Source organism: Balaenoptera acutorostrata, chromosome 7 (assembly GCF_949987535.1).
Source record: "Balaenoptera acutorostrata chromosome 7, mBalAcu1.1, whole genome shotgun sequence".
Classification (NCBI taxonomy): domain Eukaryota; kingdom Metazoa; phylum Chordata; class Mammalia; order Artiodactyla; family Balaenopteridae; genus Balaenoptera; species Balaenoptera acutorostrata.
In genome coordinates this window covers 12,827,186-12,842,370 of record NC_080070.1, presented here as the reverse complement: position 1 = coordinate 12,842,370, position 15,185 = coordinate 12,827,186, and the positions used below count along the sequence as shown (strand labels likewise).

The following is a 15,185-nucleotide window of genomic DNA, read 5'->3' as shown; positions in this document are numbered from 1 at the left end:
TCTCCCAGAAAGTTCCTTCATGCCCTTTTCCCAAGCCCCTGCCCATCACTGAAAACCAAACAAATGATATCTGTTGCTATAGATTCGTTTTGCTCAGGCATCTTTTTAGTGAAAATTTAAGGTCTCTAACCATTGAAACAATTCCTCTTTAGCACAGAGCTAAATATTTAAGACACTTAGGTGCTCCTGGAAACTGTTACGGTTTAAAAAAGTGCTTGAAATCATGTGATACACAATATCCACTTCAGGGACAAACCTCGCTGGGGATGGAAAGTTTGATAAAATGACCATCAAAACGTCTTGCCAGGTGGTACAGGCTGTTTTTATAAAATTTATTTATTCACTTTTAGAAATTTCTTTTCTCAGCACCCATTCCCAGAAATCATTTTATAATGATATTTTGATAAGAAGTCATCATCTCCCAGGAAATTATTTTGAGATCCCATGAGACACACACAGAGCAAGGCTTCATGTTCACACACTGTGTGCTGGGCTGTGCAGACAACAGGCAGTAGCAATTTCGGTGAGAGATCGTTTCATGTCAGGAGGAGGGTTCCCTTGGCTTTTATCCCCAGTATCCAAGACACAGGCCTCGAGCTGGAAAGTCCCCCTTTCTGTTCTGGCCTTGCCTGTGCACTGGTCTCCCGTGCTGTGTGTCCTTCTGTCTCCTGGACTAGGGAAGTCTGAGCACAGATGTGGAACCACTCCGGGGCTTGCCAGGCCCCAAATCAAGGCTTCTTGTTGTAGTTACATCAGGATCCTTCTTTGCTTCTGACTTTAGTTTCTGTGTCTTTCTCTCCCAGACCCCAGGAATGCCGAGTCACCAAGACCCCAGACATGTGGTCATGCTCAAGGGAAACCAGCACATCAGGAAGTACCCACAGGTCCAAAATCATGTACTCAGGACCAGCTACATAATTTGCAGGCCCCGTGATTCAAAACTTATTTAGAGTGAATATCACGGCAGCAGAACATTGCAGCAAGTACGGGATCCTTCTCAGTGTGGGGTTACGTGCAACAAGATACAGTTTGGGGCTCTGTGATATTTGTGACTCAATTAACGGCAGCCATGCTACACCAGGAGGTATTCCCCATGGAATGGATGTCTCAGGTAAAAACAGAGCATCCTTCATTTACCCTGGAGTCTGCCGCCTCTCACCCCGTCCCTCCTGCGTCTGTATTCCTTTGTGCTAACATGTCATCCGCGGTGCCGGGCAACCATCACTCCGCAGAGGAAGGTCGGTCACAGGCGTGATGCGGTTCTGCCGCTGCTAGACGTCCCCCTCCGGACACAGGAAGCACGTGCCCAGGTGAACATCAAGGAGCTGCAGCTGCATTTGCCAGCTGCCCCTGTCGGTGAATTGACAAGAAATAGAGCCAAACGATTCCTCAAATGTTGATGAGCCCGAGGTTGGGAAACCAGATACCAGAAGACACATTGTAGGTGGAAGGACAGGGCCAGGACCGTGATCAATGAAACAAAGTAGAAACAGACACTTGAAGAGTATTTGGGATGCATGAGTCATAAAGGGCAGCCGGAAGCCATAAGGATTTTCCCCGAAATTCAAAACTAGATTAGATAAATGAAACCAATACACGTACTAATGAAGAATTATCTCTGGGATAAAATGCACATAAAGTTGCAAAGTGTTTTACAGAAAAGTTAACAGAACGTGTAAGACAGGCATCCATTCAGAGGCCGCGACCTTCCTGTTCTGAGCTGTTCGCCGGAGGTTCATGTTTGATTTCAGCCTCGGGGGGAAGGGGCGTGGCCCCCTGTGACGGGTTGGCTCTGGGGCCTGGCAGGGACAGTGACACCTCAGAATGACTCCCTGGAGAGCCCCGCTCCCCTCTCATCAACACACAGAAGACCCCTCTGCGTGCCCCCCCCGCCATGGGCACCAGCCTCCTGTGCTGTGTGGCCTTCGGTCTTCTGCAGGCAGGTGAGTCCCAGGCAGGGTCCCTTTCAGGGTCCTGGCACCAAGCGTGTCCCATGTGTCTGCAGCATCAGCTTCTCCTTCTCCACAGGTCCAGGCAATGCTGGTGTCACTCAGGACCCCAAATTCCGGGTCCTGAGGACAGGACAGAGCGTGACCCTGAAATGTGCCCAGGATCTGGACCACTACTATACGTGCTGGTACCGACAGGACCTGGGACATGGGCTGAGGCTGATCTATTACTCGTCTGCCACTGGCACCGCCAACAAAGGAGATGTCCCCGACGGGTACAGCGTCTCCAGATCAAACCTCGAGGACTTCCCTCTCACGCTGGCGTCTGCCACCCCCTCCCAGACGTCTGTGTACCTCTGCGCCAGCAGTTACTCCACGGCTCTGCACGGCCAACTCTTCTCTGCACAAAAAGGCAGGGGAGGCCCTGCACCCCGGGACTCAGCAGAGCCCCTTGCAGGCTCCTGGCACCTGGAGCCCCGGGTGCCAGGTGCCTGCAGTGCGACCCTCAGTGTGTGGTCTCGGCCGGCCCAGACCTGACTGCATGGCCTTGCAGACGTGTGTCCACCATCACTCTCTGTCTTTCCTCTGCAGCTGCCCTGTGAGCAGAAACATGCTTCCCCAGCTCTGACCCCTGGCCCTCAGCCTGAGTCTGAGACCTGCAGGAGGGGACGTTGTTGGTAAATCACACACATCCAGATCCTCTTGTCTCTCCCCAGGCACCTCATTTCTGTTTCTCTGGAAGGTTCTCCCCAGACCGGCCCTTACGTGCTCTCTGCTCTTTCCTGCCTTTCCCTGGTGGGGCAGGTCCCTCCCACCTCCCTGATCTCAGATTTCCAGCCCTCTCTACTCCAGCCACGCTGCTGCCCCCTCATCTGGGTCATGTCCCTGCCCATCTCAGAGACGTCAGAAGCTATTTCCTCTGCACTGGACGCAGACCGTTCCTTCTGTGGTGATTAACTCCTGCCCATGTTCCCGTTCAAGGTCCCGCTGGGTGGTCAGGCAATTCTGTGCACACCCGTTTCCCAGGAGAATTGTGAACACGGTCGGGGTGTCTCTGTTTGAGCTTTTCCAGGTCCGGACTATGAACTTTCCCCTTGTTACTGCGGATTACGCCTCCTTCCTACTCGCAAGCGGGCCTCCGTCTTCTGTGTGTGTGTGTGATGATTACAAGTATGTTCTTCCTTACTGTCCCCAACGTCGGTCCCCACAGGTCACACAGGAGCTGGACTGTCCCAGTCCCCCAGGCACAGGGTCACAGGGACGGGCCAGGCTGTAGTTCTCAGGTGTGACCCAATTTCTGGTCATGTTTCCCTTTATTGGACTAACAGACACTGGGGCAGGGCCCAGAGCTTTTGATTTACTTTCAAAACAAGGATGCACCAGGGGCATCGGGGATGCCTAACGATCGGTTCTCTGCTGAGAGGCCTGAGGGCTCGTACTCGCATCTGAAGATCCAGCCAGCGGAGCCCGGGGACTCGGCCGTGTGTCTCTGTGCCAGCAGCTTAATCTAACAGTGTCACACAGTCGCTTCCTTCTTTTTCACCTCATCCTTCTCTCTCCTTGCGGTTCCTACAGACCTTAAATAGGCTGTTTTTTTGCTTTCCATTCACCAAAAAAAAAAGAGGTTGATTTGGACATCAGCTGTTCTTTGGATAGAAAGAGACCACAGGTTAACTCCTGAAATACTGCGGCTGTAAATGTTGGTGGATAGAAATCATTATGGCTCCTGTGTTCTAGGAGTCCCAGGGCCAGCTCAGTGCTCCAAGGCAAGGACCCAAAGTCCCGGACATAACAGTCTATCATGGGACCTTCAGGGGGCTGCCCAAATGCGTGGCTTTGGCTGCCTGTCTGTGCAGTGAGCAGAATCTCCTCTGCGCTTGTGGTTGGCATCTGGAAAGTTTTCAACTACCTCCTGGGGCATATTCTTTCTTCTAAAGCCTCTTCTGTCCCTGTCACACTGGAAGTTTTCCACAACACAGCATCAAGACTTCTCTTCCTGTTTTAAGTAAAATCCTTACTACTTTTGTGCCAGTTAATTGACAAACACAACGTTGAAAACAACAAGACTTCATTTCCTCTGCCTCATTTCAGCAGCCCACTTTATTTTGTTTTCATGTTTTCACTGCTCCTGTCCTGGCAGTTACACGAGAGCATACTTTTACAACCGCTCCAGTTTCATCTCGATTCCCTGAGTAAATCTGTTCTCGAGAGACTGTTTTATTTCATGCCCTAGCCTTTCGATTTGAAATAATTTCCCCGAAATCTTTACCTTATTTTCTAATTCTCTTTTATGTATTTGGTACATTATATATTGTTATAGATATTCGTTATAAGTATAAAACCTATATTGTAAATAACATCTTCCATCCATCTGTGGGCGAAGCTGCAGTCTGAATGTATGAAATCTAAGGTCAGAGTGGATATGATTATGGATCATGTCTTCTGGGAGTCCTAAGAGATAACCCAGCTCCGAGACTGGGATTGAATGTCATGGCCATGGTAGAGGCTCCCTGAGCCTTGCATAGCAGGTAAGGGGAGTGACAGGTGCCCCAAATCCACTTATCAGAAATTGTAGTGGCTCAGGACACCAAATTTCTTTCCCCAGGGACTGAGCATCCATGGGAGGGAATTTTGCTGGTCTTTAATTGTGGCATCAGCAAAGCTCCCCTTGCTCTGTTGCCCTGTGCCTCTGGGGAGTGAGGAAAGCCAGGGCACACATGGGAATTCCCTGCTCTTGGAATCCCATTCCAAGGACTCCCTTTCTAGACTTCATCTTCAATTTTTTTTCCATTTTTTTCCCCATTTTTGCCACATGAACGTGGCAGATTCAGCTTCCTTATAATACTATTTTGTACCGATGTTTTCACATCTCCTAACTCCTCTGCTTCTTCCAGAATCATCTCTTCCCTCCCTGCTGCTCAAATCAGCAGATGCACATTGTACAAGTTTTCATTTAGTGGAGACTGTCCCTTGCTGGTCTTAATTCCATCCATCCTTATTTCCCCATCAGATACTGTTTCCTCCGTGATTGCTTAGTGCCTTGTAAGATGTTCTTATTTTTCTTACATTCCAATTTTACTTTTTATTCGTACACATTTGACCCCATCTTGAAGGTAATTTCATTATCTTCCCAGTCCTTTGCTAATCTATATTTTGGAGTTAACATTGATTGTCTTTTATTTTCTTCAGCATTTTTGTTTATCTTTTGTAATGAAGGTAAAAGAACCTCCTTACACTTCACGTCTGTGTTTTTCTTCCTACTTTAAACATTAGTTTAAAGTAAACATTAGTTTAACTAAACATTAGTTCCTTTAATTTCTCCCATTCTATCCCTCTCCCTTTCAGAAGATAATTTTAAGGGGGAAGAACTCAGTTGGCCTATAACTGCCAGATTATGTGATAGTGGTTAAGCAGAATGAGGGTGGCCTATTAAGCATGATAAATCAAAGGAATAGTTTGGGTTAGAACTGGTGTTGGGACTAGGGTTGAAGGAAGTTGAGTACAAAAGGTGATCATGCAGACACTTCCCAGCACCCCTTGGGCCAGTGCAGAAGAAACAGTGATGAAACTTCAGGTATTGGCCACAAGATGGCACTATGACGCCACCGAGATCTACGGGGCTCTGGGCAGAGTCTGGGAGGGCAGCCTGGGAGGAAAAGGGTTAAGAAAAACTTAGGCGTGGATCCACTACTCGACAGCTGTTGAAGAAGTTTTCCGTTATTGCCAAACTACCTACAGCTATGGAAGAAGTGGGAGGTCCCTCTAAACTGTAATGAGATCCACAGTTGAAGGATTTGGGCGAAGCAGCCTTGATGTCGGGGGCAGGTGCAGACAAGGAGTAACTGTGTCAGAGGAATCTGGGAAACCCAGGGGGTGGAGTGCACTCAAAAGTCAGTGCATCGCAGCCCCACTCCATCTCCGCTGCAGGCATGCTAAGCAACGTGTAGGAGAGAAGACACTGACCTCATCTGAGCCAAGTCACAGGGGATCCTCCCGGGGCCGGGAGAATCTGCAGGGGTAGGGGAGTGACGTCCCAGGCAGACCCACCTGGCCATTGAAGAAGAGCCCCCCAGCTCCCTCTCTCAGGCCTGTGGATCAGAGCATTTAGTGGGGACGACCCTCTTCTCGCCCTCACCCTGCCATGAGCCCCAACCTGTTTTGTGTGATTCTTTGTCTGCTGGTGGCAGGTGAGTTCGGAACTCGGCTGAAACCTCTGCTGTGGGTTTGCAGAGTCCCAGCTCCAAGGCTTTCCCTTTCCTTTGCAGATCCAGGTTACTCATTGAGCCTCATCTTTACTGTGTGTCTGCCTCTTCAACAGGTCCCGTGAATGCAGCAGTCACCCAGAAGCCAAGATACCATATTATACGAGCAGGAAACAAGATGGTCCTGGAATGTTCTCAGCATATGAACCATTTGGGAATGTTCTGGTATCGGCAAGATCCGGGACAGGGGCCAAGGCTGATCCATTATTCAAATGACGTCGGCAGCACTGGCGAAGGGGACGTCACGGAAGGGTACACTGTCTCCTGAAACAAGAATGAACATTTCCCCCTGACCCTGGAGTCGGCCAGCATCAACCAGACCTCCTTGTACCTCTGTGCCAGCAGTGAATCCACAGCACGGCACGGTCAGCTGCTCTCCGCACAAAAACCTCAGCCGCAGGCGTGAGGCGGACACTTCTTCCTGAGGCCACGTCTCACCAGGGGAGAAAAACTGCTCATTCTGAAGCTCTCCCCAGACTAGTGTGAACTGAGGTCCATCAGCGTAAGGGGTGTCTGTGTGTGTGTGTGTGTGCGCTCTAATTTGAAAAGACACATGACCCCAGTGTTCACTGCAGCACTATTTACAATAGCCAAGACATGGAAGCAACCTAAATGTCCACCGACAGCTGAATGGATAAAGAAGATGTGGTGCATATACACAATGGAATATTACTCAGCCATTAAAAAAAATGAAATGATGTCATTTGCAGCAATATAGATGGACCCAGAGATTATTATACAAAGTGAAGTCAGAGAAAGACAAATATCATATGACATCACTTATACATGGAATCTAAAAAAGGATATAAATGAACTTATTTACAAAACAGAAATAGACTCACAGACATGGAAAACAAACTTATGGTTACCAGAGGGGATAGGAGGGTTGGGGGGGAGGTGAGATAAATTAGGAGTTTGGGATTAACAGATACACACGACTATGTATAAAATAGACAAACAACAAGGACCTACTGTATAGCACACGGAACTATATGCCATGGCTTGTAATAACCTATAATGGAAAAGAATCTGAAAAAGATTATATGTATGCATATATAACTGAATCATTTTGCTGAACACTTGAAGCTAACACAACATTGTAAATTAATTATACTTCAATTTAAAAATGGTAGAAAAAGTAAATGCAAATAGCACTTAGTGTTACGTCACTCAATTCAGAATATTCTGGTAATTGAATAAAGCAGAGGAACGGCAGCATCTAACATGAAATTTATATTTCACTTTCTTTTTCAGTGCAGAACTAAGTGGAAAGCAGCCGTGCTGCTTTAAATTCCCTGAGTGATCTGGGGCTCTCCAAGCTTGAAACTGTTACACAAAGTTGCCTGGGGCTCATTGAATACCAAGCAAGAATTCTTTGGAGAAAAACAATTCTCAATAACAAATTATGAAACACATAAGTAAACAAACCACTTAGGGGAAATGTTAGTAGATGCATCAAACAGCAGCATTAAACCCTGAGATGATCAACTGTAGAATTATCCAAAAAAAGATGACAAACTAAGTCTCTCCTGTGGGCATAGGGCAGTATTTTGCATCTTCTGAGGTTATGAGGTCTTTTGAGGTCACTGAGAACTTCTCACGTTCTCAATATTTTATGCCTGTGACTGTTCTCATTTTCTCTTATTTGTGTGTGATTCATTTCTAAGTTGAACTACATGCATAAAATTGTATGATTCCCATCTTTTAGGCAATTTGTAAATTAAGAAAGAACCTCATTTTTATCAACCCTTTGGCTTGGATTAAAATCTATGAGCTTTTCGATTTTTTTTTTCTTGCAAAATATTACAAAGTGATATTGGCAACAATTTATTCTCCCCCCCAGCCTGTATCCCTCCTCGGCTTCTTACAGGTGGAAGTCCACACACAAGAGCAGGGTTTCTTCACGTGGGATCCAGTAAGTCCAAGTCTGGGGGTCCACAGTTGGGCTTCACGGGAAGGGCAAACCCCATGTGCTGCTCACCCCTTGACCTGCTGTGCTATGTACACCCTGGGTTGGGGGAGCGCTGGCTGACCCAGGACCTGCTTGCAGACAAGGGAGCTGGCTGCTTGCTGGGCAAAAACTCAACTCACTAATTGGCCAACCTGCTGAAAGTCTAAATGGTGAAACTGACGAATGACCAATTTTGCCAAATTATGGCATTTACAGCAGTTCAGGATGCTTGGAATGATTTCAACAGACTTTGAGGATTTTTTGTTGTTGTTGAAGTTTTTGTTTGGCTACAGCTTTCCTTCAGCCATTGATCCTCTGCTATTTCTGAGCAAACTTGTCAGTCCAGCTTATTTTGAGGTCAAATTTGGATGTTGTATACTTCAGTCACTGAGAACTTCTCATGTTCTCAATATTTTATGCATGGAATTGTTCCTGTCTTATTTGTGTGTGATTAGTTTCTAAGGTGTACTACGTGGAATACAAGCAATGAAATTGTATGTGACTCCCATCTCCTGTGTAATTGTTTATTTATGTTTTAGTCATACTTTATTTAAGGTGTAAATAGGGAGAAAAATGCTCAAATTAATACATGTATTGCTTGGTAAATTTTGACAAAGTCTTACACCAGTGCAACCATGACCGAAGTCAAGATAAAGAACATTTCCACCACCCAAGAAAATTTCCTCATGCCTCTTCCTAATCAGTTTACTCCCCAGAGCTAACCACTTCTCTGACTTTTATGACTATAGTTTTGTCTATTCTTGAACTTCATATAAGTGGAACCACATAGGAAATACTCTGTTTTATTGACTTCTTGTTCTCAAAATTATTATTTCTGAAATGTACTCATATCGTTGTGTTTATCAGTACTTTTTTCTTTGTAATACTGAGTAGTATTCCATTGTATATTACAATTTGTTTATCCATCCTCCTATAGATGGATGACTAGGTTGCTCCAGTTTTCAACTATTATGAATAAAACTGCTCTGAATATTCTTTTTTTTTTTTTTTGCACTTTAATTATTTATTTATTTATTTATTTATGGCTGTGTTGGGTCTTCGTTTCTGTGCGAGGGCTTTCTCTAGTTGCGGCAAGCGGGGGCCACTCTTCATCGCGGTGCGCGGGCCTCTCACTATCGCGGCCCCTCCCGTTGCGGAGCACAGGCTCCAGACGCGCAGGCTCAGTAGTTGTGGCTCACGGGCCCAGTTGCTCCGCGGCATGTGGGATCTTCCCAGACCAGGGCTCGAACCCGTGTCCCCTGCTTTGGCAGGCAGATTCTCAACCACTGCGCCACCAGGGAAGCCTGCTCTGAATATTCTTGTACAAGTCTTTGTGCATAAAAGCATTCACTTCTCTTAGGTATAAACATGAGTAGAACTATTGATTCATAGGGTAGAGGCATATTTGACTTTATTAGAAGCAGTTGAATAGTTTTCCAAAGTGGCTGTACCAATTTACAACACCAAGGGGTGGGGGTTCCCTTGGCACCCCGTTCACACCAACATTTGGTGTTCTTTTTATTGTTAGCCATTCTATTGGGTTTGTAGTGGTGTCTCATTTACACTTCACTGATCAGTAATGATATTTACTTTTTTCATATCTTCCTATCTCCTCTTGTAAGGTGCCTGCTTTTGAATTTGTCCATCTTTAAAAATCAGGTTGTCTTTATATTATTGATTTGTAAGGGAAATTTTAATATTCTAGATAGGAGTCTTTTGACCATTAAATAGCCTGAGTTGGTCTTCTCCCACAGTGGCTTGCCTTTTCACTTTTTTAATGTTGACTTTGGTTAATTGAAGATTTAAATTTTTATAAAGTCTAACTTAACAGTTTTTTCTTTTACACTTGGTGCTCTTTGCCTACCCCAAAGTTATGAGCCTTTTCTTTCTATTTCTTGCTCCACTTCTTCACTTTAATAACATCATCCCTTGTTCCTTGCCATCAGCTGGAAAGGACCCAAATTCATGAGTTAATCATCCCACTCTGCCCACAGCTTTCTATCCTCCCACACCTGTTCTTTGACATTACTGGGATCTCCTATCCATTGGTAACTATTCTTTCTTTCTTCCTATTCCTTAGGGTCCTTCCATATTTTCATCACCTCCTGATAGAGTAGAATTGATGATGTTATAACACATTCTTTTAACCCTATCTTGCAAATATTCATTCTTTTACCATGATCTTCTTAGGTTGCCCTCACATTGCAGAAACCCAAACCTTAGTGAATGCATTGATCTCTCTTTTTCAGGGCAGCAGCTGAGAGCTGTCAGAATAAATCACACCTGCACAAACTGGTATCTAGCATGATAAATCGAGTCACTAACCTTACCTGCCTTTACTTCTCTGTTTTGAGATTCCAATTAGCTCACTCTCTCACTCAACAGAACATTATCTCAAATATTTCAAACACTTCCCACTCCCTGTAAAATTTGCCCTCTTCTTCCCTTCTTGCCTCTTAAATCAAAGGTGATCCCTGCAGTGGAGGGCAGTGCCCACTGAGGGGGATCAGAGAGAGTGTCCTGAGGAGGGATCTGCGTGGAGCCCCAAGTTCTTCACTGCGTATGTGAAGAAACACACCCTGCTGTAGACTTCCCTGGGTAGGAGTAGCTGAGGAAGGGAGTCATACTTCCCTGGGTCCTCTTCAGATTCTATGTTCCCAAGTCATACTATTTATTTTCACATTGCATATTTCTCTCTGCTTCTGCTGACTGTCTCAGCAGTACTAATTGCAGAATGTTGGAACTTTTGTCACTGCTAATTGCAGACAGTTAGAACTTCTGTTACTGCTAACTGCAGAATGTTAGGACTTTTGTTACTTTTTAAAAAGGCCCAATGCATTTTCCAAGTTCGTTTTTCCTTTTTTCCCTGGCTACATCTACTGTCTACTCCGCAGGGTGCTGGGAGGGTTGAGGAGGACCAATGAAGAGCCTATTTATAAAGGTGAGACAGGGTTTAGGGAGACTGGTAAGGGAAGAGAAGGGTCCTAGGACAGCATAAATGGGTGGCTCTTATCCCCATTGGCCTGAAAGGAGTGGGGGAGTGGTTCCCTGGGCAGTTGGCTGCTGTAATTTAGGGAACCAGCTGCCTTCCAGGTGCTGCAGCCTTTGGTAAGAAAGAGTAGCTAGGATGAAATGTAATGGGGAGAAGGAAGCCAAAGGGTACATATTTATCATAAACCATGACAGTGGTGCCCTGTCTCCCTTCACTCGCCTGCCATTATGTCCCATAAACAAAACTCAATCTAGAGGAAGCCCAGTTACTATAATCTGTAAAGGTCAGCCTCACAGGGCAAGGTGAGTCTGGAGGGATAAACAGAAACTCTCCAGAATGCTACACTGAAGATGGGCTTGAGGGCAGTAAACCCCAAGTTGACTAGGTTTGTGCCACGAGCCCATAAATGCAGAAACTTGTTTCTGGAGAATCTTCACTCCCAAGAATTTATAGACAACCCAGGCCCCCTTCGGACCCAGTCAGATGGACTAAATCTTGGTGTCTCTGCATCACTGGCTGCTCAGGGTGAGGGCTGGGAATGCTGCTCGGGAAAGGAACATATCAAGACAAAGCTTGGTTTGAGCCCAGCATCACAGAGATGAGGAGCGCAGGACCTCGGGAAGCCTGCAGGGGGAGGACAACAGGGAGGGGCCATCACAGGGTAATCCTCCAATCAGGGAGAGCGAAGCCGGAGCTCAGCTCTTACCCAGGAGAACCAGAAGGTGAGCGCGAGGTGCTCGCTGCCCACCCCGCGTGCCCTGGGCTCCAGCCTCGTTCCCTGGGTGATGCTTTATCTCCTGGAAGCAGGTAAGTCCTGTGAACAGACATTATCGCCTTTCTGAGCTTCCCGACTCCTGAATCCTCCACCTCCCCTTGGGGATAACCATCAAGCTCTCTCCGGTGCTCCTTTTATGTCTGTGTTTCCCACAGGCCCGTTGGAGGCTGGAGTCACCCAAACTCCGAGACACCTGATCAAAACAGCAGGCAGACAGTGACACTGAGGTGTTCCCCTGTGTCTGGGCACCGCAGTGTATCTTGGTACCAACAGGCCCTGGGTCAGGGCCCCCAGTTCCTCTTTGAGCTTTATGAAAATATGCAGAGAGCAAAAGGAAGCTTCCCGGGTCGATTCTCAGCACAGCAGTTCCGCGACGCTCGCTCAGAGCTGAGCGTGAGCTCCTTGGAGCTGAGCGACTCGGCCCTGCACCTGTGTGCCCGCAGCTTAACACAGCCCTGCTGAGTCACCCGCGTTCTGTCCAAACCTCCCTGCCTTGGCTTGAGCACTGAGAGAGCGTGCAGCCTCCTGCCCAGGTTTCCCTCCTGCAAGGGATGTTTTCAGCCGTTTCAAATCCACTTCCTGTTATCTGCTGAGCCCAGAGCACTCCCAGCGAACAGAACCCAGGTTGACCTGTGTGCACTGAATGTTTCCATGTCTCCCAGCAGCAGCCAAGTCAATAGAAGGGGGGCAACTGAGCCCTTAACGTGTGCTAGATTCTTTGTACATATCATACTCTTTTTTTTTTTTTAATTTTATTTATTTATTTATTTATGGCTGTGTTGGGTCTTCGTTTCTGTGCGAGGCAAGCGGGGGCCACTCTTCATCGCAGTGCGCTGGCCTCTCACTATCGCGGCCTCTCTTGTTGCGGAGCACAGGCTCCAGACGCGCAGGCTCAGTAATTGTGGCTCATGGGCCTAGTTGCTCGCGGCATGTGGGATCTTCCCAGACTAGGGCTCGAACCCATGTCCCCTGAATTGGCAGGCAGATTCTCAACCACTGCGCCACCAGGGAAGCCCGTGTACATATCATACTCTTTAAAGCTAAGCAGCAATCGTGCAAATCAAATATTCTTAGGCCCACTGTACAGGTAAAAGAGCTCAGGGACATTAAATCATTTTCCCAATGTCTCACGGTTTAGAAGAAGCAGAACCGGGAAACAAACATGTCTGTTTACAAAGTCCACACTTCCTCCACAGACCAGCTGCCCCACCATTAGCCTCTGCATCCCGGTCAGTGAGAACAGAGGCCTGGCCGTGCCTTCGTGTGTCCCGCTGGACAGCAGTGGAAAGCTCATACATCATCAAGGTTGTTACTATGGCCTCCTCCTTGGCAACACTGAGGACCATATGATTTCACACTGATTCGTTATCATTTGTAGGCAGCCCTCACACCTTTTTTCAGTCTGTAGCTTACGTTTTCAATTTTTTACAGTGTGTTTTGATGGACAAGACTTTAATGCAACTGACATTATAGTTTTCTTTGTGTCTCAACCAAACAAATTCTCCCTCAAATAGGTACCTGGAAATAATTTTCTTAATGTATTTGAGTAAAATTTAAATTTTACTTTTCATGAGAAAGAATAAAATATACCTGAAATATATTTTCATGTAAGGAATGAAGTAGAGATCTGGGACTGTAAGGAAGGGATATAGCTCAGTGCAGAAGGACTAGCCTGTAAAAAGATCCCTAGGTTGGAAAAGAACACGGTGCATACGAGGCAAAAGCTGAATGTAGATAGGTGTGCCTGGTACAGAGAGAGCAGAGCTGATGGTGAAGAGACAGGTGGGGGGCCAAAAATATAGGACCTTGTAGGGCTATTGCCCCATAGAAGAAAGGCAGCCAGGAGCAGGGACCATGTGAGTGAAGGTTTATGGCTGTCATTTGAGGGGTAGTAGAGGGTGGGGGAGGGGCAGAGGGTAGATGAAGGAGACACTGGCTGGTAGGACAGTGACATCACTGATTGGTTTCATCAGTGACACCGCTGAGAGCCGTGTCTTGTTTCCCCAACACACAAGCTGGGGCAGGCGAGTCCTCCAAAGCCCTTCCCTGGGCTCGCCAAGCTCTAACGAAGCCTTTCCTCATGTCTAAATCATTGGGGTCCTTCTTTGACATCGTCTCCAGTTTCGGCTTCCCTCGATCACAGATGTCATGGATGCTGGCACTCCGCAGACCTCAAGATAACAAGGACACGACAGAAAGTGACATTGAGATGTCCGTGATTGTTGTCCTCAGGTAATGTGTATCAACAGAACTTGAAACTGGGGCTCAGGCTGATATAGTACAGCCTGCACAAAGGAGGAATCTCCCAATGGGTCTGCGACTTTCTCTGGCAGCCAAAAATGTCATCCTAGCGGGGGACCCTCAGAGGCCGCGAGTCCTGTGCTGGGAGTCCTCTGAGGTCCGTGTCAGCTGGGCCAGCATCACGATTTGAGGGCACTCAGCCTTCTCTTCCACGGCCCCTATTCTGCGGCTCTGCCATCAGAGCTACTACACCTCTGGACTTTCAGAGGAATTCCTCCTACCCAGCTGCTTGCAGGAAGGAAACTGTGCTTGAAATTGGATACAAACAGACACCCTTGACGCCACAGGTCCATATTCTTTTCTCTGCTGGACTTCTATGAGTCTGTCTCTCCCACACCACTTTCATTTCAGTCATAAGCTTTTATCCATGTTGTGTCCACTCCTGGTTGTCCTTCCCCTACCCCCGAGCCCTCATCTCTGCTTCAACCCTACTGGCTTCAGTTCAGTCCATTCCTCCTCTGCATCCTGCTCCTCCCTCTGTAAGGCTTGCCTGCTCCCAGTCTCTGTCTCTCTGCCAACACAGGTCTCTCCTCTTCTGTTCTCTTTGCTCCGGATCTCAGCTTGACCATCACCTTCTTAGAAAAGCATCCCTTCTCGATATTACCAGCTCAGGTCCCCTTGTTATAAGGGCTCATAGCTTATACTATTCAGTAACATTTAGCACAGTTGTCATTTTACATGAATTTGTGCGACTAACAGAAACCCCTTTGACTCTCTATAAATCTCACATTGTAGTGGCCATGGATGTTTTTGTTCCCTGTGTTATTTCCAACACCAACAGTAGTTGTCCAGGTACCAGTGGACAGTCTTTAGGGAATGAATGAATCCTGGAAGACCACCTGGTTCCCACCTAGGCTATCCCAGAAGTCTGGCTACATCGATGGGGACCTTCCATCCCTTTGTCTCCTGAGATCAGGTGAGTCCTGGGAGCAGAGGAGAAATCCCTACCGTGGGC

General features: G+C 47.0%; 2 gene segments (V, D, J or C); both read left to right on the top strand.

Annotated features, from left to right (window-relative positions):
• Nucleotides 1–1,894: 1,894 nt before the first annotated feature.
• On the top strand, nucleotides 1,895–3,460 carry LOC102999900 (T cell receptor beta variable 6-9-like). The segment is given in 3 exon segments: nucleotides 1,895–1,943; nucleotides 2,029–2,316; nucleotides 3,333–3,460. Coding segments are annotated over 3 exon segments (465 nt in total).
• Nucleotides 3,461–5,463: 2,003 nt separating this feature from the next.
• LOC102999626 (T cell receptor beta variable 5-1-like) lies at nucleotides 5,464–12,391 on the top strand. The segment is given in 3 exon segments: nucleotides 5,464–5,580; nucleotides 11,832–11,961; nucleotides 12,085–12,391. Coding segments are annotated over 3 exon segments (554 nt in total).
• The last annotated feature ends 2,794 nt before the right edge of the window (nucleotides 12,392–15,185 follow it).